This window comes from Capricornis sumatraensis, chromosome 9 (genome assembly GCF_032405125.1).
Source record: "Capricornis sumatraensis isolate serow.1 chromosome 9, serow.2, whole genome shotgun sequence".
Classification (NCBI taxonomy): Eukaryota; Metazoa; Chordata; class Mammalia; order Artiodactyla; family Bovidae; genus Capricornis; species Capricornis sumatraensis.
Window position 1 is genome coordinate 10,375,486 of NC_091077.1, and position 24,230 is coordinate 10,399,715.

Sequence of the window (24,230 nt, forward strand, 5' to 3'; positions counted from 1 at the left end):
CAGTCCATTCTGAAGGAGATCAGCCCTGGGATTTCTTTGGAAGGAATGATGCTAAAGCTGAAGCTCCAGTACTTTGGACACCTCATACGAATAGTTGACTCATTGGAAAAGACTCTGATGCTGGGAGGGATTGGGGGCAGGAGGAGAAGGAAACGACCCAGGATGAGATGGCTGGATGGCATCACTGACTCAATGGACGTGAGTCTGAGTGAGCTCCGGGAGATGGTGATGGACAGGGAGGCCTGGCGTGCTGCGATTCATGGGGTCGCAAAGAGTCAGACACGACTGAGCAACTGAACTGAACTGAAGGTTTCATCCATTAATTATTTTTAAAGTTTCAGGTGCTAATAAAGCCGCTGCCCCAATTAATCTTAGGCAGTGGGGCCACACACGTGAAATTATATCTAATTCTCTGCTTAGATAAGCAATAGGTTGTTGGTGAGGCCCTCTGGATTGTGTCAAAACTCCCAAGGCCATACCTTTTCTTTCAGTGACAAACAAATTAAATCCTGACCCCGTGGGTAAGCTCAGAGCTGGAGCTTGCAGGAGAGCAGTCTGAAGAACCTTAAAAGCCTTTTGAGTATCTGGAGACCAAACCAGTTTTTCAGTTTGGGCCTGCTGAGTTTCAGCTATGTTTATACAAAGGCTGGGCAAGTTCCCCATAACCCGGAATCCAAATGCGACAGTAGCCTGTGATTCCCCAAAATCCTCTCAATTGTCTTAAAGTCATAGGTAGGGGGTGATTTAGTACAGGTTTAATTCTCTTGGAGCTTATGGCACTAGTCCCTTCTGATATGATTAAGCCCAGATATCTAACAGATTGTTGACAAAGCTGAGGCTTTTCTTTTGATGCTTTAAAAAATAAATTTATTTATTTTAATTGGAGGCTAGTTACTTTACAATATTGTGTTGGTTTTGCCATACATTGACATGAATCTGCCACGGGTGTACACGTGTTCCCCATCCTGAATCCACCTCCCACCTCCCTACCCATCCCATCCCTCTGGGTCGTTCCAGTGCACCAGAACCGAGCATCCTGTACCATGTATCAAACCTGGACTGGCAATCCGTTTCACATATGATAATATACGTTTCAATGCCATTCTCCCAAATCACCCCATCCTCGCCCTCTCCCACAGAGTCCAAAAGACTGTCCTATACATCTGTGTCTCTTTTGCAGTCTCACATACAGGGTTATCGTTTCCATCTTTCTAAATTCCATATATATGCGTTAGTATACTGTATTGGTGTTCTTTCTGGCATACTTCACTCTGTATAACAGGCTCCGGTTTCATCCACCTCATTAAAACTGATTCAAATGCATTCTTTTTAATGGCTGAGTAATACTCCGTTGTGTATGTACTACAGCTTTCTAATCCATTCGTCTGCTGATGGACATCTAGGTTGCTTCCATGTTCTGGCTATTATAAACAGTGCTGCGATGAACATTGGGGTGCACGTGTCTTTTTCAATTCTGGTTTCCTCAGTGTGTATGCCCAGCAGTGGGATTGCTGGGTCATAAGGCAGTACTGGTTCTAGTTTTTTAAGGAGTCTCCAAACTGTTCTCCATAGTGGCTGTACTAGTTTGCATTCCCACTCACAGTGTAAGAGGGTTCCCTTTTCTCCACACCCTCACCAGCATTTATTGCTTGTAGACTTTTGGATCTCAGCCATTCTGACTGGTGTGAAATGGTACCTCATTGTGGTCTTGGTTTGCATTTCTCTGATAATGAGTGATGTTGAGCATCTTTTCATGTGTTTGTTAGCCATCTGTATGTCTTCTATGGAGAAATGTCTGTTTAGTTCTTTGGCCCATTTTTTGATTACATCATTTATTTTTCTGGAATTGAGCTGCATGCGTTGCTTGTATATTTTTGAGATTAGTTGTTTGTCAGTTGCTTCAATTGCTATTATTTCTCCCATTCCGAAGGCTGTCTTTTCACCTTGCTTATAGTATCCTTTGTTGTGCAGAAGCTTTTAAGTTTAATTAGGTCCCATTTGTTTATTTTTGCTTTTAATTCCAATATTCTTGGAGGTGGGTCACAGAGGATCCTGTTGTGATTTATGTCGGAGAGTGTTTTGCCTATGTTCTCCTCTAGGAGTTGTATTGTTTCTGGTCTTATGTTTACATCTTTAATCCATTTTGAGTTTATTTTTGTTTATATTGTTAGAAAGTGTTCTAGTTTCATTATTTTACAAGTGGTTGACCAGTTTTCCCAGCACCACTTGTTAAAGAGATTGTATTTTCTCCATTGTATATTCTTGCCTCCTTTGTAAAAGATAAGATGTCCATAGGTGCATGGATTTATCTCGGTGCTTTCTATTTTGTTCCATTGACCTATATTTCTGTGATGTATGTTGGGGAGTGTTTTGCCTATGTTCTCCTCTAGGAGTTTTATAGTTTCTGGTCTTACATTTAGATCTTTAATCCATTTTGAGTTTATTTTTGTGTATGGTGTGAGAAAGTGTTCTAGTTTCATTCTTTTGCAAGTGGTTGATCAGTTTTCCCAGCACCATTTCTAAAAGGGATTGTCTTTTCTCCATTGTATATTCTTGGCTCCTTTGTCAAAGATAAGGTGTCCATAGGTGCATGGATTTATCTTTTGGCTTTCTATTTTGTTCCATTGATCTATACTTCTGTCTTTGTGCCAGTACCATACTGTCTTGATGACTGTGGCTTTCTAGTAGAGCCTGAAGTCAGACAGGTTGATTCCTTCAGTTCCATTTTTCTCTCTTAAGATTGTTTTGGCTATTTGAGGATTTTTGTATTTCCGTACAAATTGTGAAATTATTTTTTCTAGCTCTGTAAAAAATACCATTGGTAGCTTGATAGAGATTGCATTGAATCCATATATTGCTTTGGGTAGTGTACTCATTTTCACTATATTGATTCTTCCAATGCATGAACACGATATATTTCTCCATCTACTAATGTCTTCTTTGATTTCTTTCACCAGTGTTTTATACTTTTCTATATATACATCTTTTGTTTCTTTCAGTTCAGTTCAGTCGCTCAGTCATGTCCCACTCTTTGCGACTCCATGAACTGCAGCAAGCCAGGCCTCCCTGTACATCACCAACTCCGAAGTTCACTCAGACTCACATCCATTGAGTTGGTGATGCCAACCAGCTATCTCATGCTCTGTCACTTCCTTCTGTCACCATGCTCTGTCACCACCTCCTGCCCTCAATCCCTCCCAGCATCAGAGTATTTTCCAATGAGTCAACTCTTTGCATGAGGTGGCCAAAGTACTGGAGTTTCAGCTTTAGCATCATTCCTTCCAAAGAACATCCAGGACTGATCTCTTTAGAATGGACTGGTTGGATCTCCTTGCAGTGCAAGGGACTCTCAAGAGTCTTTTCCAACACCACAGTTCAAAAGCATCAATTCTTTTGCACTCAGCTTTCTTCACAGTTCAGCTCTCACATCTATACATGAGCACAGGAAAAACCATAGCCTTGACAGTCGGCAAAGTAATGTCTCTGCTTTTGAATATGCTATCTAGGTTGGTCATAACTTTTCTTCCAAAGAGTAGGCGTCTTTTAATTTCATGGCTGCAATCACCATCTGCAGTGATTTTGGAGCCCAAAAAGTAAAGTCTGACAATGTTTCCACTGTTTCCCCATCTATTTGCCATGAAGTGATGGAACCAGATACCTTGATCTTCGTTTTCTGAATGTTGAGCTTTAAGCCAACTTTTTCACTCTCCTCTTTCACTTTCATCAAGAGGCTTTGAGTTCCTCTTCACTTTCTGCCATAAGGGTGGTGTCATCTGCATATCTCAGGTTATTGATATTTCTCCTGGCAATGTTGATTTCAGCTTGTGGCTCTTCCAGCCCAGCGTTTCTCATGGTGTACTCTGCATATAAGTCAAATAAGCAGGCTGACAATATACAGCCTTGGCATACTCCTTTTCCTATTTGGAATCAGTCTGTTGTTCCATGTCCAGTTCTCACTGTTGCTTCCTGACCTGCATATAGGTTTCTCAAGAGGCCAGTCTGGTGGTCTGGTATGCCCATCTCTCTCAGTATTTTCCACAGTTTATTGTGATCCACATAGTCAAAGGCTTTGGCATAGTCAATAAAGCAGAAATAGATGTTTTTCTGGAACTCTCTTGCTTTTTTGATGATCCAGCAGATGTTGGCAATTTGATCTCTGGTTCCTCTGCCTTGACTAAAACCAGCTTAAACATCTGGAAGCTCACCGTTCATGTATTGCTGAAGCCTGGCTTGGAGAATTTTGAGCAGTACTTTACTAACGTGTGATGAGTGCAATTGTGTGGTAGTTTGAGCATCCTTTGCATTGCCTTTCTTTGGGACTGGAATGAATATTGACCTTTTCCAGTCCTGTGGCCACTGCTGAGTTTTCCACATTTGCTGGCATATTGATTGCAGCACTTTCACAGCATCATCTTTCAGGATTTGAGACAGCTCAACTGGAATTCCATCACCTCCACTAGCTTTATTCATAGTGATGCTTTCTAAGGCCCACTTGACTTCACATTGCAGGATGTCTGGTTCTAGGTGAGTGATCACATCATCGTGATTATCTAGGTCATGAAGATCTTTTTGGTACAGTTCTTCTGTGTATTCTTGCCACCTCTTCTTAATATTTCTAGTTCTTTTAGGTCTATACCATTTCTGTCCTTTATCAAGCCCATCTTTGCATGAAATGTTCCCTTGGTATCTCTAATTTTCTTGAAGAGATCTCTAGTCTTTCCCATTCTGTTGTTTTCCTCTATTTCTTTGCACTGATCGCTGAGGAAGGCTTTCTTATCTCTCCTTGCTATTCTTTGGAACTCTGCATTCAGATGCTTATATTTTTTCTTTTCTCCTTTGTTTTTCACTTCTCTTTTTTTCACAGCTATTTCTAAGGCCTCCTCAGGCAGCCATTTTGCTTTTTTCCATTTCTTTTCCATAGGGATATTCTTGACCCCTGTCTCCTGTACAATATCACGAACCTCCGTCCATAATTCATCAGGCACTCTATCTATCAGATCTAGTCCCTTAAATCTATTTCTCACTTCCACTCTATAATCATAAGGGATTTGATTTAGGTCATACCTGAATGGCCTACTGGTTTTCCCCACTTTCTTCTATTCAAGTCTGAATTTGGCAATAAGGAGTTCATGATCTGAGCTACATTCAGCTGCTGGTCTTGTTTTTGCTGACTGTATAGAGTTTCTCCATCTTTGGCTGCAAAGAATATAATCAATCTGCTTTCAGTGTTGACCATCTGGTGATGTCCATGTGTACAGTCTTCTCTTGTGTTGTTGGAAGAGGGTGTTTGCTATGACCAGTTCATTTTCTTGGCAAAACTCTATTAGTCTTTGCCCTGCTTCATCTGCATTCCAAGGCCAAATTTTCCTGTTACTCCAGGTGTTTCTTGACTTCCTACTTTGGCATTCCAGTGCCCTATAATGAAAAGGATATCTTTTTTGGGTATTAGTTCTAAAAGGTCTTGTAAGTCTTTATAGAACTGTTCAACTTCAGCTTCTTCAGCTTTATGAGTTGGGGCATAGACTTGGATTACTGTGATATTGAATGGTTTGCCTTGGAAACGAACAGAGATCATTCTGTCATTTTTTAGATTGCAACCAAGTACTGCATTTCAGACTCTTTTGTTTACCATGATGGCTACTCCATTTCTTCTAAGGGATTCCTGCCCGCAGTAGTAGATATAATGGTCATCTGAGTTAAATTCACCCATTCCAGTCCATTTTAGTTTGCTGATTCCTAGAATGTCGACGTTCACTCTTGCCATCTCCTGTTTGACCACTTCCAATTTGCCTTGATTCATGGACCAGATATTCCAGGTTTCTATGCAATGTTGCTCTTTACAGCATCGGACCTTATTTCTATCACCAGTCACATCCACAACTGGGTATTTTTACACCCATTTTAATTGCTTATGGTGGATATCTGGAGCTGACTGAGTGAGAAATCTATCCTTTAAGATCACTTTTCCCTCTTCACTTTCGGGGTCAATATCAGGGAATCTGAGAAGAGCTTTTCTCAGTCTATCTAGGAATTTAGCAGGAGCTTCCTTCTTCTCCTGTTCCATGTTTGCCAATTTGTCACAGTTTAAAGGCTTAGCACATGCTTGCCTGAGTCCTTCAAGAATACATCTGACAAAATGACTCTGATCCCATTTTCCTTTAGCTGTGTTGTAGTCCCAGTCTGGTTCTGTAATTGGGACCACCTGATCTCAGTGAGGAGGCGGTTATCTCAGCCTCCTCTTCCCTGCTGATTCATTACCAAGCCATTCATCTCCATAAGGAACCGCTTTTTTGAAAACTCAACTTTTTGATCGGGAGTCAGCGTTTGTCCCAAGATATACATCACATCCTTACAAGTATGGTCATAAAGCAGAGTAACACCTTTAAAAGCTCTAATATATTTTTCTGGGTCTTCTAATTAGTCTCCCAGATCCTCTTTGATTCTTTGTATTTCTTAATAAGAAAATGGCTTATTAACTCTCATAGACTGATTATTTCTCACGGTGGGTGCTTCATGAAGAGGAAACAGCTTGGGCTATTCCTCAGCCTCTCTGGCTGCTCTGCACATATGATCCCAGGGGTAGATTTGAGAAACCTGTTTTTCTTTATCTCTTTGTCTCCTGCCCTCCATCTCATCTCTTACTTCGATGGTCTGAGTCTCTACTGAAACCACAGTAGTCTGAGGTCGTACTGAGACAGAAGTTGTTTGGACCCTACCTGGGCAGTTTGAATTTCAGTTTGGGTTTCCACAGAGACCATGGCAATCCTTCTTGGGTGGGTTCTCTGACTTTCAGTTTGCTTAGTTGGGAGCCTCAGGTACAGGGGCGAAGTAGGAGGACAGGAGGGAGCTGAAGGTGTCACACCCAAATCTATAGCATTAAGACACAAGTCTGGCATATTTTGCAGAGAGAAAAAGGGCAACAGATATGTTACTTCTACCCATTTCCCTTGTTTTCTACAGAACTGGCCTAATTGTAAAACAGTATTATACTTAAGAGACCCTCCAACTGGCCACCATTCGCCGTCCTCCAGTGGATACTGTGGCCATGCAGTATCACATAGGAAGACCAGGTGTGTCTTCTTTAAGCCCTGGGGATCAAATCTATCCCTGTTTTTCAGGATACAGTTCACAGGAGTGAGGCTGGAATTGTTAGCTCCCATCTGTAAGATAGAATAAAAGCAACCAGCGCCATCTTTTTACCAGAGGCGTCCCTCCCTGCTCTAGATGTGGGTGTAGACAGACTTTACACCAAAGATTTTCTTTCCTGGTTGGACTTAGTCTGTCCCTTACAGATGCAGGCATTATATCCGTCCCTCCCTGTTCTACCACCAAGACTGGGTGGGGATGTAGACCTGACGGCATCCTTGACTGGCATCCAGCTCCTCATCATTAAAACCTTGCTTGCCTCTGGTGCCACCTGGGGTGCAATCAGAGTAACCTTCCGAAATGCCTCCCAGGCTAAGACCACTGGGGGAAACATTCATCACCTGAGTGCTTGTGCACGACCCTGAGTATATTCCTGACCAAAATAAGACCGATACGAACATAAAACTGAGATGTTCCTTTCAAGCATCACCACACCAGTATAAGAGCCTCCTCTGGTCCACTAAGAGCCAGCATTACCAAAGGGAAAAAACCCCATTGCAGTCCCAATCTGAGACTCAGAGTTGCTCTTGGAGCTAGAGCTCCATCTAGCTTCCGAACTTTTGATTCCTAGCGAGGCTAGGCACTTCCTGACTACCAATCCAAGTTTGGGACCTAAGTAACAGTACACAGTAACAAAATAGAAGTCCCTTGAACGTCTATGATTTGATAGATTAGGTTAGTACTTCTAATTCCCAAGGAGTTATGAAATGGTCAAAGAGACCGAAAAGTTTGACCGAGAAAGGAGAGTTCAGTCCACACGCTTCACTCATTTCTGGTCCGTCCCCCAGAGGAGATATTGGGTGCCTCTTGGCAGTGGCAGGTCGGTATAACCCCCCCGACAGGTTTCTGCCATAAGCTGTATGAGGTCACTGCGGAACCGCAGAGAAGGGCTCCTCACTTGCTTCGTGCAGGGCGTTTCATTCATTCACACAAGCACACTGTAGTTAGTAAAGTACATCAGAAAACGTGTTCCCTAGGAGAACAAAAAACTAGAGCTCCAAACATCCTTACCTTGTCCTGAAGAATCCTGGATGAGCCCCCAAGATGAAAGGTTGTTGCTGAACCACACAAAGATGCTGGGATTCTTGACCTCTGGAGGAGAAGAATTCAATCTGGGGCCAGAGACGAGGCTTGATCGCTCAGAGCTTTTGTGTAATAAAGTTTTATTAAAGTATAAAGGAGATAGAGAAAGCTTCTGACATAGGCATCAGAAGGGGGCAGAAAGAGTACCCCCTGCTAGTCTTCAGCTGGATGTTATATAGTCACTAGCAGTTTGTTAATGAAAGAAAGGAATGTCTTAAAACTCAGAATGGCACCAGGCGCCTCATCCATAAGATGCATTTTGGGATAATCTTGACATCAGACAAGTCATCCCAGGCCATAAAATGATTGACTTGAATCTTGTAGAAAGGCAGATTACAATACAAATAGGTTCGTTTACAAAGATTAGGGGAACAATATCTGAGTATAACATATTTGTTTGTCAAGTCGTTTCTGAGCCATTAGGCGGAACCCATTTGAAGACAGAGTTTGGGGTAAATGCATAGTACATTAACATAGCTTAAGACAAACATTTCCATAAGAAAAATTCATTAGTTAACTCAAGGTTTGAGAATAATTAACTTCAGGTGAAACCAGGTGTCATTATGGCAACACAATATTTTAAGAGAAACCTCCTTTTAAGTTTGTATAGAGAAGGGAAAAAAAAAATATATCACTAGTTTGTTTCCTCTTGCCGCTTAAGAGAGATAAAAATGTCTGACACTTGCAGCCTATTTCCTCCGTTTGGAGACCCCTGGCCTTCCTGCCTGCTACCCTCTCAGAACCTAGCAGCTGATCAGAGAGCTAAGAGAGCAGCATTACAGAACAATGACCTAATAGGGGTTGCCACCTTAGTTCCACAGACTAATTTGCCAGAAACTCCTTCATATACTGAAGGTGAGATTCTTAAAACTAACAGTGAGGGCTTTCAAGAAGATCATATGGGGTGGTTCCACAAGGAGGGGCTCCTTTTTCTGCCTGGGAACCTCCAATGGAAGTTGGTTAACTCCTTACATGCCACACTTATTTGGGGAAAATACCTCCAAAGATTACTAGAAAGTTCCTTCAGAGGAACAGGTCTCTCTTGTCCTACTTGCCAATTAAACAACTCCCAAGAAGCTCAAAGACCTCAGCTGGCCCAGCCCGTCTAATGATGTGGGGCCTACCCAGGAGAGGACTGGCAGATGGACTTCACCCAGATGCCAGTTTCTCAAGGGTATAAATACCTATTAATCATAATAGATATATTCACAGGATGCATTGAAGCTTTCCCACTTGGACTGAGAAGGCTGAGGAGGTGGTAAAAAAAACTGCTCCATGAAATCATTCCGAGATTTGGTCTGCCCAGGTCATTACAAAGTAACAGGGGCATCATTTACTTCTAAGGTCACCCAAGAGGTCTCTAAAGCATTGGGCATTACTTGTTACCTCCATTGTGCTCGGAGGCCTCAGTCTTCAGGAAAAATAAAAACAGCCAACCAATTCTTAGAATCAGCGATAAAAAGATAACCCAGGAGACCTCACTGGGATTGAAGGAGGCTTTACCAGTAGCTCTCCTCTGTACCCATAAGGCCCCTAAGGAACAGGTTGGTCTTAGTCCTTATGAGATGCTATATGGGAGACCTTTTGTTTATGTCGATGAGCTCTTCCTAGATCCAGAGGCTCAGACCCTCTGGTCTTATACCATGGCCATTGGGCCATTCCAACAGGATATACACTTGTGGGGTATCAGTCAGGAGCCAAAGATTCTAAAGATTTACCTACTATGTGGTAAGAGTCTCCACTATATGCTCCAGGGACCCAAGTCTTAATTGGAGTCTGGAAGAATGGATCACCAAAAGCTCAACTCCAGCCCACATGGAAGGGCCCCTACCCTGTGATACCTTCTAGCCTCACAACAGTCAAGGTACCAGGACATGAATTCTAGATTCACTACTTACGAGTCAAGCCATGAGAGAAAACAGAAGAGGACACTCAATACACTGTGAGCCCCTAGGAGATCTCAGTTACCTATCCAGGACCACAAATGAGTGCCATTCTAATGAATACCCCCAAAATTAAGTTTCTGGGGATAAGACTTTTCAGGTCAGCTCTAAAGAGCCAGAATAGCTTGATGGGGGTTGTACTCCAAAATAGACAGGAGATAGATCTCCTGATTCTTGAACAAGGAGGGACCTGAGCCATCTTGAATGAAACATGTTGTTTCTGGGTAAATATCTCCAGCCAAGTTAAAGAAAGTCTCAGAGTCCTCAAGAAAAGCATTCAAGCCTTACAGGGATCTCGAAGAATGAGCTGGAGAGTTCTTGGGATGGCTAGTTTCTTTGGGGGATCCTTCTCCTGGAGAGGGGAAATTTGGAGTTGGCTAATGGCCCTCCTAATCCCTGTTATCACCATATGATTGCTTCATGTATGTCTCTGCCCAAGTCAACAAGCTACATCATGCAGTGCCAGTTCAACAAAGATATATAAAACCACCTGACCATGGAAGATATCGCTCATCCTTAGATGGACACTGCTATAAGGACTCTGAGGCTTGAGACTAGCAAGAGGGGGGTGGAGGCCCAATAGCCCTCGCCATCCCACTTCAGCAGGAAGTAGCCAGAGAGACCTCAGTGCCCCTATTCCCAAAGAATTGGGCCCTCCTTGGCTTGAATGGGGGATGATAGGCAGTCAGAATAGGAAAAAGGAGTCCAAAATGGTGGTGGCTAAAAGACAAAGAAGGGAAAAGCCTGCAAAAATAGAACAAAGGAAGGTTCAAGGACCAGAGTGAGGACCTCAGGTAAAACAAACAGCCCTCCTGGCTAGCCCAGTTTACATAGTACAGGTTTGGGGGGAGGAGATAAATGTATAAAAGGAGAAAGCTTAGAAGGATCTGAGCCTCTCTTTTCTTAGTCTTTGGGTCGCCCCACCCTCACTCCTCGAGTGTGTACTATCCTTTGTTTTTCCTGATAAAACTGAGCTATAACACTGGTCCATCCAGTACTTCAAATTTTTGCTGCAGAGAGACAGAACCGAGGAAATGACACACTCCACCAATACCTTCAAAGGTTTTGGAGCTCCCCTGGTGGCTCAGATGGTAAAGAACCTTCCTGGATTCAATCCCTGGGTCAGGAAGATCCCTTGCAGAAATGAGTGGCTATCTACTCCAATATTCTTGCCTGAAGAATTCCATGGACAGAGGAGCCTGGTGGGCTACAGTTTATGTGGTCAAAAAAAGAGTTGGACATGATTGAGTGACTAACACTTTCACTTTCAAAGGTTTGTTTAAGGCATTCAGGAAAGATCTTCCAAGTTTACCAGTTCAATTCAGAGCAAAATCATTATTTTTTTATCTTTATTAGTCTTGAATGTTAGTTTCCAGTTTTTACTAGTTTGTATGGCTCAGGTGCAGAGAAGGCAATGGCACCCCACTCCATTACTCTTGCCTGGAAAATCCCATGGATGGTGGAACCTGGAAGGCTGCAGTCCATGGGGTCACTAGGAGTTGGACATGACTGAGTGACTTCACGTTCACTTCACTTTCATGCATTGGAGAAGGAAATGGCAACCCATTCCAGTGTTCTTGCCTGGAGAATCCCAGGGACGGGGGAGCCTGGTGGGCTGCTGTCTACGGGATCTCACAGAGTCAGACACGACTTAAGCGACTTAGCAGCAGCAGCAGCAGCAGCATGGCTCAGGTGGCTCAGTGGTAAAGAAACCGTCTGCCAACACAGGAGCAATTGGAGACGCGGGTTTGATCTCTGTTTGGGAAGATACCTTGGTGTAGGAAATGGCAACCCACTCCAATATTCTTGCCTGGAAATTTCTATGGAGAGAGAAGCCTGGTGGGTTACAGTCCATGGGGTTGCAAAGAGTCAGACAAGAGTAAGTGAGCATACACACACACATACTCACACATATGCACACATGGCTCAGGTCACCCTATTGGTTTCCTTTAGTAAGTTCAATTAATAGTTGTTGAGATGTAGATTTATATGCCTTGTCTTATAGTACCACGAAGGAGAAGCATTACCAGTGAAACATGCTTATTCCACAATGTAATTAAACGAAAGAGATATAACCATCTTATAATGCCCATTTAAATATGCCGATTGTATATACTTTCATCTCAATTCTGTCAACTTTTTGCCTTTAATATTAGAGTGTGGACTTAAAAAAATGCACAATGTGATAGTTGTTAGTTAAGTTTTATTTAGGGGCAAAATGAGGACTGCAGTCTGGGAGATAACACCTCAGACATCTCTGAGAGACTGCTCCATAGAGGCAGTTGGGAAAGGTCAAAATATAAGATTTTGGTGAAGGGGGAGTTCAATGCAACCAAGTGCTTTCTTTACAGATGGTTTTCTACTAGTTAGGAGTAGCTGATGTCACTACAGAGGGATTTAGTGCTTTTCTAGATATAAAGAAGATGCAAAGGTTGGGATCATGAAATCAGTTCTTGAAAATATTTAACTATCTAAAGACCTGTCCCACCAGATTCCCTGGGGCACAGAGTGCCTCACTCCACCCTGAACTCCCTCAGCAGGTGTTGAAGGTCAACAGTTGCAACAACACAGGGTTCAAAGGCAGATGGCAAATCCCTTGTTGTTGTTCAGTCGCTGGCAAATGCTCTTGGCAAGTGCCAATTTGTAGTTGACAAGCCTCTGGGTGCAGGAGAACTGAGAAGGAATAATAAAAACAGAATTCACTTGCCTTGTAACCTGGTCTCTTAGGAACATAGAAAGAACAGGGAAATTTTCCTTTCTGTCCAGACCCCTGTTCCCTAGGGAAATCAGGTACAGAGTATGGGCGTTACAACCAAAAAATGCCTAATGAGGAGCTAAGTGAGCTATAAAGTCTCTATAAAGTCTATAGAGTCTGTAGAAGTCTATAAAGTCTATAGACTCTATAAACTATAAAGTCTCATCCCAGCCTGAGAAGTCTTGGATGTCACAGAACATGTTTCCTTTGGAGACCTGAGTCTGACTGTAAAGCAGTTTTTCTCTCCTTCCAGCTGTCTTATGGAGACAGAGCTTCATTCACCAATATCAACCTTCCAGGAGGTATTTGAACTTCCACACAAAGACCTTTCTCTCAGTTCCCATCCAGGTGAGTCTGAGAGCCCAGTAGATGCTGTGGGAGAATTAGAGAGAACGGAAGCCTGGAACATTTATCCAACCTAGCTCAGATACCAGAAGTTAGTGTGGTAGTTTGCTACCCTGATTCATAAATAAATGTATTTAGTTAGGACTAAAGGAAAGCAATGTTTGACCTCAGTAACATAAGGCTCAGTGTTGCCAATGAAATGATAATAATTAAAGTCCAATTAGAAGAAGGAATAAGATGCATAAAGCACATTAAGTAAAATTTGAATGTAAGCCTCATGATTCTAGGAACATTATATATTATATCATTTCATGTCTACACATTTGCCAATTTAATTTCTAATCTATGTGATTTCATTAAATAGTTACCATTTAAATATCATTTTCACTTAGTTTTTGATGCTCTATTTGACTTCTTAAAGAAATACAGTTGATTCGTTACTGTTATATTTAAGCCTGTTCCATTTTCATTGCCATTCTTTTTATTTTGTAACTTCATTTATATTTAAATATGTTCCTATACAAGTGCACATGTATTCATATAGCTTTTTGACAATGTGATAGTGAACAAAGCATGTGAAGTCTCAGATGATTAAGATTTTGCATTATAATGGCAAAATCACAGTATAATGAAGTAAATGATATCATACATAATGTCTCAGGCATAAATCATATGAAGAAATTTACCCAGGGTGAAATGGTGAATTGTCATGAAGTCTGTAGAAATTATAGAGTGTGGTCTGGAAAGCCCTTTGCATGTTAATTGTAGAGCAGATGAGAATTGGGATATGCCCACCAAATTTACTTAAGGAGTAAGATAAATCCAAAAGTTCAAGAAAAACAAACATAAACACACCCCACAAGAAAACTGGGACACGGCTTACCTCCTTCTGTGTGTGTGTGTGTTGTGTGCTAAGTTGCCTCAGTTGTGTCCAACTCTATGTGACCCTATGGACTGAAGCCCACTAGGCTTCTCTGTCCATGGGACTCTCCTGGCAAGAATACTGGAGTGGGTTGCTGTGCCCTCTTCCAGGGGATCTTTCTAACCCAGGGATCGAACCTGTATCACTTAGGTCTAACCTGCACTGGGAGGTAGGTTCTTTACCACTAGTGCCACCTAAGGTGGCACTTTCTCTATGGGATGGAAAAAAAAATTATTCAAATAAGTGAGTCAGGCTCAGGAAAAACAAGTCTTCTACTGCTTCATATAAAGCAATACCCACCTTTGGTTGCGGTTTGTATGGTTCATTTTGTGAATTATTCTTTTGCACTTTGCTCTTTTTTCTTTTGGGGTATTCAATCTGTCAGGTGTCTTGTGCCATAAATGTATCACTGTTTCTATCAAAGTAATAAAGGTATTTTTCCTTTTTAAAATTATTTTTTCTGAACAGCAAGGAGATGTAACTGGAGTTGGAATGTTGCCAAACCAAGGAAATTTTAATTCATCACATCATCTGAAGGGGCCATTCAGGCTTATTATATAATTTTCCCCAAAGGCCCATGTGTCTAGTCTTCTCTCTCTCTCTCTGTCTCTCTCAGACTTTTTAAAGTATTTCTTTAAATACAGGGCAGAAAGTGGCCATACCAAGAAGGAACCCCAGGTCTATTGGTCCACGGGAAGCTTGTGAATTTAAATCTCTGGGTAACATTTATATATTCCTTAAATGAATGATAATCTGATCTGACCAGTTTGACTTGTAACCACTCATGGCCTGAAGAGAGTGTTTCTAGGCAAGAAATACATAGTAGTGACACACCTCATGATGATGTGGTGTGTGTTTGTGACTGGGGTGAAAGCAGTTCTTTAAGCAGAGGAAGTGAAGTGAAAGTGTTAATCACTCAGTTGTGTCTGACTTTTTGTGACTCCTATGGACTGTAGCCTGCCAAGCTCCTCTGTCTATGGAATTCTCCAGGCAAGAATACTGGAGTGGATTGCCATTCCCTTCTCCAGGGGAAGATTCCCAATCCAGGGATTGAATCCGGGTCTCCTGCATGGCAGGCAGATTCTTCACTGTCTGATCCTCTAGGGAAACGGCCTCCTATATTAAGGTGACATAATACAGAGACCAGGATTTAGTCAGAAGATGGAACTAAGAAGAGGATATGATATGTTTACAATTCACAGGATGCCATGGCAACTAAATTCGTAAAGCACAAGAAATCACATGAAAGGAAGGATTCTGTGTGGACTGAAGAGTCAGCTGTCACAGGGAGACCACCTTATTCCTCAGCATCCCTGACACCATCTCTAGTCACTCCTCTTCTTGCTTATTCCTCTGCCCCACTGGCTTCCTTATTTGGGTTTGAACAGGTGGAACCAGCATCTTTCTAAAGTCTTTAGCAGTGGCAGCTCCCTCTACCAGACACACACTTCTCCTATCACCACGCTAGTTCCTTCTCTCTCTCTTTTGAGGAATTGGTTCAATTATTATCTTGTTTGCAGGCCTTACCTGAACACTCAGTACAAAATAACACCTACTCCCCTCTCATTTATACCTGGTTCTTTTCATAGTGTCTGTCATCTCCTGTTATATTTTACACTTATTTGAATATCATCTTTAACCACCCTTGGAATGTGGGAGTTTTGTTTATGAACACTGTTCTCTATATGTGCTCGGAGCATTGTTGGTTCTCGATAAGTATTTCTGAAATGCGTGAAAGGAGTTTTCATTAAAACTGTAAATTAAGAAGCCTTTGGAATTTGTTGGGAATGGGACAAAAATTTCTAGTCAGAGGTGAAATGAGGTATACACTCAAGTAGGATTTACCTCCATATAACAAAGTTATGACCAACCTAGATAGCATATTTAAAAGCAGAGGCATTACTTTGCCAACAAAGGTCTGTCAAGGCTATGGTTTTTCCAGTAGTCATGTATGGATGTGAGAGTTGGACTGTGAAGAAAGCTGAGCTCCAAAGAATTGATGCTTTTGAACTGTGGGGTTGGAGAAGACTCTTGAGAGTCCCTTGGACTGCAAGGAGATCCAACCAGTCCATTCTAAAGGAGATAAGTCCTGGGTGTTCTTTGGAAGGAATGATGATAAAGCTGAAACTCCAGTACTTTGGCCACCTCATGCAAAGAGTTGATTCATTGGAAAAGACTGTGATGCTGGGAGGGATTGGGGGCAGGAGGCAAAGGTGATGACAGAGGGTGAGATGGCTGGATGGCATCACTGATTCGATGGACGTGAGTTTGAGTGAACTTCGGGAGATGGTGATGGACAGGGAGGGTTGGTGTGCTGCAATTCATGGGGTTGCAAAGAGTCGGACATGACTGAGCAGCTGCGGGGGACGGCCCGTGAAGGGTTAAATCCTGGGAGCTGCTCCGCAGGTATGCGGAGCCTTAGGCGTTGACCTAAGCTCCCTGTCCCGCCACCCTCAAGAATTCTTGTAGCCCTTAAGGCTCCAGGTCATCTTGCTCCAGGATGTCTTGTTCCTGCAACATGTCCTAGAAGATAGATTATCTTATACACGTATCATAAAAGATAGATTATCTTATTGAATTCTGTACACAATGGTAGGGGTCTGGTGATTGTATTTTGAGATTAAAGAATAACCTTGTACATGTATTAAGTCACGTACTTTACCCTATAAATACCGTGGCCTAATAAAGGAAGGCATCAGACATAGTGGGTCTGATCCTCTCAACCCCATCTTTTGTCTCTCTCTCTTATTTTTCCACGCGGGGACGCTCCGTTTCTCTCCCCTTGCAGGTGCGACTCTTGCTTGTGCTGGCCGCGGCAAGCAACTGAACAGAACTAAACATATTAACATCAATTCCTTGACAGCAAAGAGAAATTAAAATAGTTCAGCTATGTGAGTTAAAATTAAAATAGTTCAGCTATGTGAGTTAGGCCGGTTTGAGTGAAAACTACTCATGTTATTTCTTTTTTCCCTCCAATAGTCACCTCCACCACATGGAATCAGGAAATGGTACACAAAGCTCGAATTTTCTTCTTCTTCTGGGACTTTCAGGGGAATCAGAACTGCAGCCCCTCATATTTGGGCTTTTCCTCTCCATGTACCTGATCACTATGTTTGGAAACCTGCTCATTATCTTGGCTGTCAGCTCAGACTCCCATCTCCACACCCCCATGTACTTCTTCCTCTCCAACCTGTCCTTTGTAGACATCTGTTTCACCTCAACAACCATCCCGAAGATGCTGTGGAACATCCAGACACAGAGCCAAGTTATCACCTATGAAGGCTGTATCACCCAGATGTATTTTTACATTCTCTTTGCAGGATTAGATGTCCTTCTCCTGACGGTGATGGCTTATGACCGGTATGTGGCCATCTGTCATCCCCTGCACTATATGGTCATCATGAGCCCCCAGCTCTGTGGACTGCTGGTTCTGATATCCTGGATAGTGAGTGTTATGTATTCCTTGTTACACAGCTTAATGGTGCTGAGACTGTCCTTTTGTACAGACTTGGAAATCCCTCACTTTTTTTGTGAAATAAAAGAGCTGGTCCAACTTGCCTATTCTGACACCTTTCTCAATAACATGATGATGCAATTTGGAGCTGGACTTCTGGGTAGTGGTACCCTGACTGGTATCCTTTACTCTTATTCCAAGATAGTGTCCTCTCTATATAGAATCTCTTCAGCTCAGGGGAGGTGGAAAGCATTTTCCACCTGTGCATCTCACCTCTCAGTGGTCTCCTTATTTTATTGTACAAGTTTAGGAGTGTACCTTAGCTCTGCTGCTACCCACAGCTCACTGTCAAGTGCTGCAGCCTCAGTGATGTACACTGTGGTCACACCCATGCTGAACCCCTTCATCTACAGTCTAAGAAATAAAGACATAAAGAGGGCTCTGAAAAGATTTTTTGGGATGGAAACTATATCAAGGTCATTTGTCCTTGGGCTAAAGAAATGCACATGATAGAAGGGTTTAAGCCTCAGGGCCACATATTATGTTTCTTTGATCAAATTGTGAAAATGGCACTTGCTCCTTCAACTTATTGTCTTCTATTTTCATTTCATTGATTTCAACTTCTCTATGCAATTTCAGCAGTTTGCTTAATTAACTTTTCTGTTCTGTCATCTATGCTTTATCCTTTGTCATTTTTATACTCTCCCAAATTGATTCACGTCCTTAAGTGAAATATATGGAAATGCCCATATATCTCATAAGACTGGGTGCATCTCCTAAGAATAATTTCTTTGTGAAATGTTATATACAGATCAAGTTTATTTCATTTTACTGAGTGAATAATCCTGAGTTCTGTTACCTTTTGGAAAAGAAAAACTACCTTGACTGCTGAATCCATCCAATGACATAATTTCATAAGAGTGTAAAGTATGAAACCTCAATTTATCACTTTCTGTTCATTATTCCTTTTGCACATCATTACCATAATTTCTCTTCCTCAAATTGTAGACTTTAACATCTAGTGTGTTTCACAACAAGGCATTCCATTTTATTTCTGTTAGGATCTTGTTCTTTATATAGCTCAGTGTGCATATTGGTTACCAGTGTGTGCTCAGTTGCTCAGTCGTGTCTGACTTTTTGCGACCCCATGGATTGTAGCCCACCAAATTCTGTGGGATTTTTCAGGCAACAATACTGGAGTGGGTTACCATTTTCTACTCCAAGGGATCTTCTCTACCTAGGGATCCAACCTGCATTTCCTCCATCTCCCGCATTGCAGACAGATTCTTTATCTGCTGAGCCACCATTATCAGAGTCACTGGAAAACCTGATCATCAATGCATGTCTCCACTGGTAGTCTATGTGAAACACCAGTTTCAATAAAGAGTTTGATGTAATAAAGTCTAGAGTCTAAGATGACCTTAACTAAAATGAAGCACATTATTTACACCAGATTTTAACTATGCAAATTATTTTTTCTGGTGTACAATTTACTTACTGATATATGTAAGATCAGTGTCCATATATAAAGGTGGTTATCATTGGCATGAAGTATTGTTTGGTGTAATTATATTTTATTTTGAATCATCTTTCTTCTTCTACTTGAAAAACTTACATTTTTGCCTATGACTATGATTCCTTTCATTGTTCTAAATGAAATATCTTCCCCATCTAAGTTTCATCATGACCACTAAAAGATGCTGAATGAGCAATATAAATATACATATCTCTTTCCAAAGTACAGCTCACTAGGGAGCTTAAATTCCTCCTGGTCCTGTGATTCAGAGTCACAGAGTTTTGAACAAACAGGCATATCCTTTTAACCTGGCATAGTTACCTATATGAAAACCTGGATGGATTCAGTTTTTAATACAGTTATATGAAATAGACTTGAATAACTGAGTAATTATAAATGCTATTCAAGTATCAGAGCAAATGTCTACAATGAGAAGCCATATATTATTATAATTTCACTCAGCTGTTCACTTGGATTATTTTATCAGTTTGTTGCATAACAAGTTGTCCTAAAAGGAAATGGTTTAACATAATGTCTTTAGTCTCAAATAGAAATACACAATAAGGATTTAATCTGAGTTCTGATAGTCTCTTCTTCATGGGTCTACTGTCAGCCGTCAGCCTCTATTTTGTGTTTTCAAGTCACCTCCATGATAGTGTGTGCAGTTGTAGTGCTATTGTGTTTTGAGCCACTTTATATCGATTTCTTCTTTTGATATAGGTAGGTTAGTCTTTAGTTTAAAAGAAAAAAACTGAGTTTATCAAATAGTAATTTCTTTATATGACTTTCACTATTCCTATATCCATATACAACACTTTGTTTTAATCCTTGATTAAAGCGATACCTCTCAATTTCAGGTGTGACTCAACTACATGGACTTTACTTATTACTCTGAACAATGCAAAACTCAAAATTTGAAATTCTAGCTAAGTCATTGAAGAGTAATTGCATACAATAAACTGCCAATTTTTAAGATCTACAATTTTCTGAATTTCATAAATTAGCAGTACACACTACATGGTTCATTTTTTAATAGTCTAAAACGTGCACAGCAAGTTTTAATTTCTTTGAAATGTTATTGTTAATACTGTAACTGACCCGAATCTCAGTTTTATTTATTTATGATGAAAATATAAGATAACACCCTATGGATGTTGTGAAAATGAATTAAATGTATAGAAATGCTTTGTAGAGTCCACAAACCATGTTCAAGCTTAGGAGTACAAGTATGTATACATGTGCCCACATCTGTATACACCTTTCTCTGAAATAAATATGCTCACACATATATGTACATGCCTACAGTTTCATTTGTAATTCCATCCCAAGTTGAAAGAAACCTTGAGAGCAAGTTAGAGGGATGGAAGTGAAAAGAACAGATGCTTGAAATAACAGAAAATAGAAAGAATTTAGAAATTTTGACAGAAAGTTTTTAAGCAGAATGTGTGCCTTTAATATTAGTAATGATTTCCTTTTCTCAACTTAAATCCTCAAAGACCTCAAAGCTAGAATCACATTTATATTTAGGCAATGAAAAGTTCTCTATAGGAGCTAATGAGAAGATCTCAAAAAGGACTCAATTTTCTCTTTCTGTTTATGTATAATTTCAACACAAAATACCTCTAGCTAAGGGTAGCTCACTGATTGAACTGAAAGGTTTAAACTCAACTCCAAGAACAACATCTGTATTAAATTGTTCTTGCTCCCACAAGAGACTCAGGTTCCATCCCCGGTTTGGGAAGACACCCTGTCAAAGGCCATGGCAACCCACTTCAGTATTCTTGCCTGGAGAATCCCATGGACAGAGTAGCCTGGTGGGCTATAGTTAATAGGGTCACAAGGAGTCAGACATGACTCAAGCAACTTACCATGCATGCATGCTCTTGTAACAAATTACCATAGTTGTGACTTAAATTGGAGAAGGAAATGGCAGCCCACTCCAGTGTTCTTGCCTGGAGAATCCCAGGGATGGCAGAGCCTGGTGGGCTGCTGTTTGTGGGGTCACACAGAGTTGCACATGACTAAAGCGACTTAGCAGCAGCAGCAGCAGTGACTTAAAACAAATACCTGTCTTACAATTAGCACACTAGTGGCTTAAAACATGTATGTATCTTAAACTTCTTCAGAAGTCTGAAGTCTCATTGAACTATAATTATGATGTCTGTAGGACTGTGATCCTCCTGGACACTCCAGAGGACAATGCGCTCCCTTCGCTGTTTTACTTCTAGTGGCTGCCAGCATTTCTTGGTTCATGGTCTTTCCTCAATCTTCAAACCTAGGTGCAGAGCACTTGAAAATATTTTACACTAATTCTCTTTCCTTTCTCTTCCACATTTAGAGGAACACTGTGATTATATTATTCTAAGCTGAATATCTATGCTAATCTGATATAAAGATCAATGATTATGCACTTTATTCCATCTGCTAATGTAATCTCAGACTTCCCTGGTAGCTCGGCTGGTAAAGAATCTGCCTGCAATGCAGGAGATCCTGGTCCAATTCCTGGGATGTGAAGATCCCCTAGAGAATGGATAGGTTATCCACTCCAGTATTTCCCTTGCTGAGATAGGATATTCAAAAGGTCTTGAGAATAGAGTGTGGTCATCTTTTGAGTATCTTATTCTGCCTACTAAATGGTCTTTTCTCAGATATATATCATTTGATGTCACTTAAAATTTCTTTAAAAAGTAATTTTAATTGGAAGATAATTGCTGTACAATATTGTGATGGTTTTTGCCATACATAAACATGAATCAGCCATAGGTATACCTGTGTCTCCCCCATCCTGAACCCTCCCCCCACTTCTCTCCCCACTCTATCCCTCTAGGTTGTCCCAGAGTCCTGGCTTTGGGTGACTTGCTTCATGAATCGACTTTGCACTGGTTATCAATTTTACAGACTGGCGAATTAAACGTAGGCGGCTGCAACTGGCACACTAAGCGTGGCCCAGAGGAGCTACCCCACGTCCGAGGTTGAGGGCAGAAGCCGGGAGGACCTCATGCCCGAACGGTGGCAGCCAAGAGGAGTTACCCCACATCCGAGGTCAGGGGCAGCTGGCGACAGTGCAAGGCTGCGACGGCACAGGAACAGCTGAGAGGAGCCACCCTGCGTCAGAGGTCAGGGGCGGCGGCCGGGAGGAGCCACCCCACACCTGAGGCCAGCGGTGGCGGCCGAGAGGAGCAACCTCTCGTTTAAGGTCAGAAAGGGCGGCGGTGAGAAGATACCCTTCATCCAAGGTAAGGAGCAGCAGCTGCGCTTTGCTGGAGCAGCCCTGAAGAGATACCCCATGCCCAAGGTAAGAGAAACCCAAAGTAAGATGGTAGGTGTTGTAAGAGGGCATCAGAGGGCAGATACACTGAAACCATACAGAAATCTAGTCAATCTAATCACACTAGGACCACAGCCTTGTCTGACTCAATGAAACAAAGCCATGCACATGGGGCAACCCAAGACCGGCGAGTCATGGTGGAGAGGTCTGACAGAATGTGGTCCACTGGAGAAGGCAATGGCAAACAACTTCAGTATTCTTGCCTTGAGAACCCCATGAACAGTATGAAAAGGCAAAATGATAGGATACTGAAAGAGGAACTCCCCAGGTCATTAGGTGTCCAATATGCTACTGGAGATCAGTGGAGAAATAACTCTAGAAAGAATGAAGGGATGGAGCCAAAGCAAAAACAATACCAAGTTGTGGATGCGACTGATGATAGAAGCAAGGTCCAATGCTGTAAAGAACAATATTGCATAGGAACCTGGAATGTCATGTCCATGAATCAAGGCAAATTGGAAGTGGTCAAACAGGAGATGGCAAGAGTGAACGTTGACATTCTAGGAATCAGTGAACTAAAATGGACTGGAAGGGTGAATTTAACTCAGATGACCATTCTATCTACTACTGTGGGCAGGAATCCCTCAGAAGAAATGGAGTACCCATCACGGTCAAGAAAAGAGTCTGAAATGCAGTTCTTGGATGCAATCTCAAAAACAACAGAATGATCTCTGTTCATTTCCAAGGCAAACCATTCAATATCACGATAATCCAAGTCTATGCCCCAACCAGTAACACTGAAGAAGCTGAAGTTGAACGGTTCTATGAAGACCTACAAGACCTTTTAGAACTAACACCCAAAAAAGATGTCCTTTTCATTATAGGGGACTGGAATGCAAAAGTAGGAAGTCAAGAAACACCTGGAGTAACAGACAAATTTGGCCTTGGAATGCAGATGAAGCAGGGCAAAGACTAATAGAGTTTTGCCAAGAAAATGCACTGGTCATAGCAAGCACCCACTTTCAACAACACAGGAGAAGACTGTACACATGGACATCACCATATGGTCAACACCAAAATAAGATTGATTATATTCTTTGTAGCCAAAGATGGAGAAGCTCTATACAGTCAGCAAAAACAAGACCAGGAGCTGACTGTGGCTCAGATAATGAACTCCTTATTGCCAAATTCAGACTTAAATTGAAGAAAGTAGGGAAAACCTCTAGACCATTCAGGTATGACCTAAATCAAATCCCTTATGATTATACAGTGGAAGTGAGAAATAGATTTAAGGGCCTATATTTGATAGATAGAGTGCCTGATGAACTATGGAATAAGGTTCGTGACATTGTAGAGGAGACAGGGATCAAGACTATCTCCATGGAAAAGAAATGGAAAAAAGCAAAATGGCTTTCTGGGGAGGCCTTACAAATAGCTGTGAAAAGAAGAGAAGTGAAAAATAAAGGAGAAAAGGAAAGATATAAGCATCTGAATGCAGAGTTCCAAAGAAGAGCAAGAAGAGATAAGAAAGTCTTTTTCTGAAATCAATGCAAAGAAATAGAGGGAAACAACAGAATGGGAAAGACTAGAGATCTATTCAAGAAAATTAGAGATATCAAGGGAACATTTCATGCAAAGACGTGCTCAATAAAGGACAGAAATGGTCTGGACCTAACAGAAGCAGAAGATATTAAGAAGAGATGGCAAGAATACACAGAAAAACTGTACAAAAAGGATCTTCATGACCTGGATAATAACGATGGTGTGATCTCTCATCTAGAGCCAGACATCCTGGAAT

The 24,230-nt window shown here is 41.5% G+C and overlaps 1 protein-coding gene across 1 annotated transcript; it reads left to right on the forward strand.

The window, feature by feature from the left end:
* The first annotated feature begins 17,120 nt into the window (after nucleotides 1-17,120).
* Nucleotides 17,121-18,158, forward strand: LOC138085612 (olfactory receptor 7A17-like). The gene has a single exon (XM_068980082.1). The coding sequence runs from the start codon at nucleotides 17,187-17,189 to the stop codon at nucleotides 18,156-18,158; it is 972 nt and encodes a 323-aa protein (XP_068836183.1). The 5' UTR covers nucleotides 17,121-17,186.
* The last annotated feature ends 6,072 nt before the right edge of the window (nucleotides 18,159-24,230 follow it).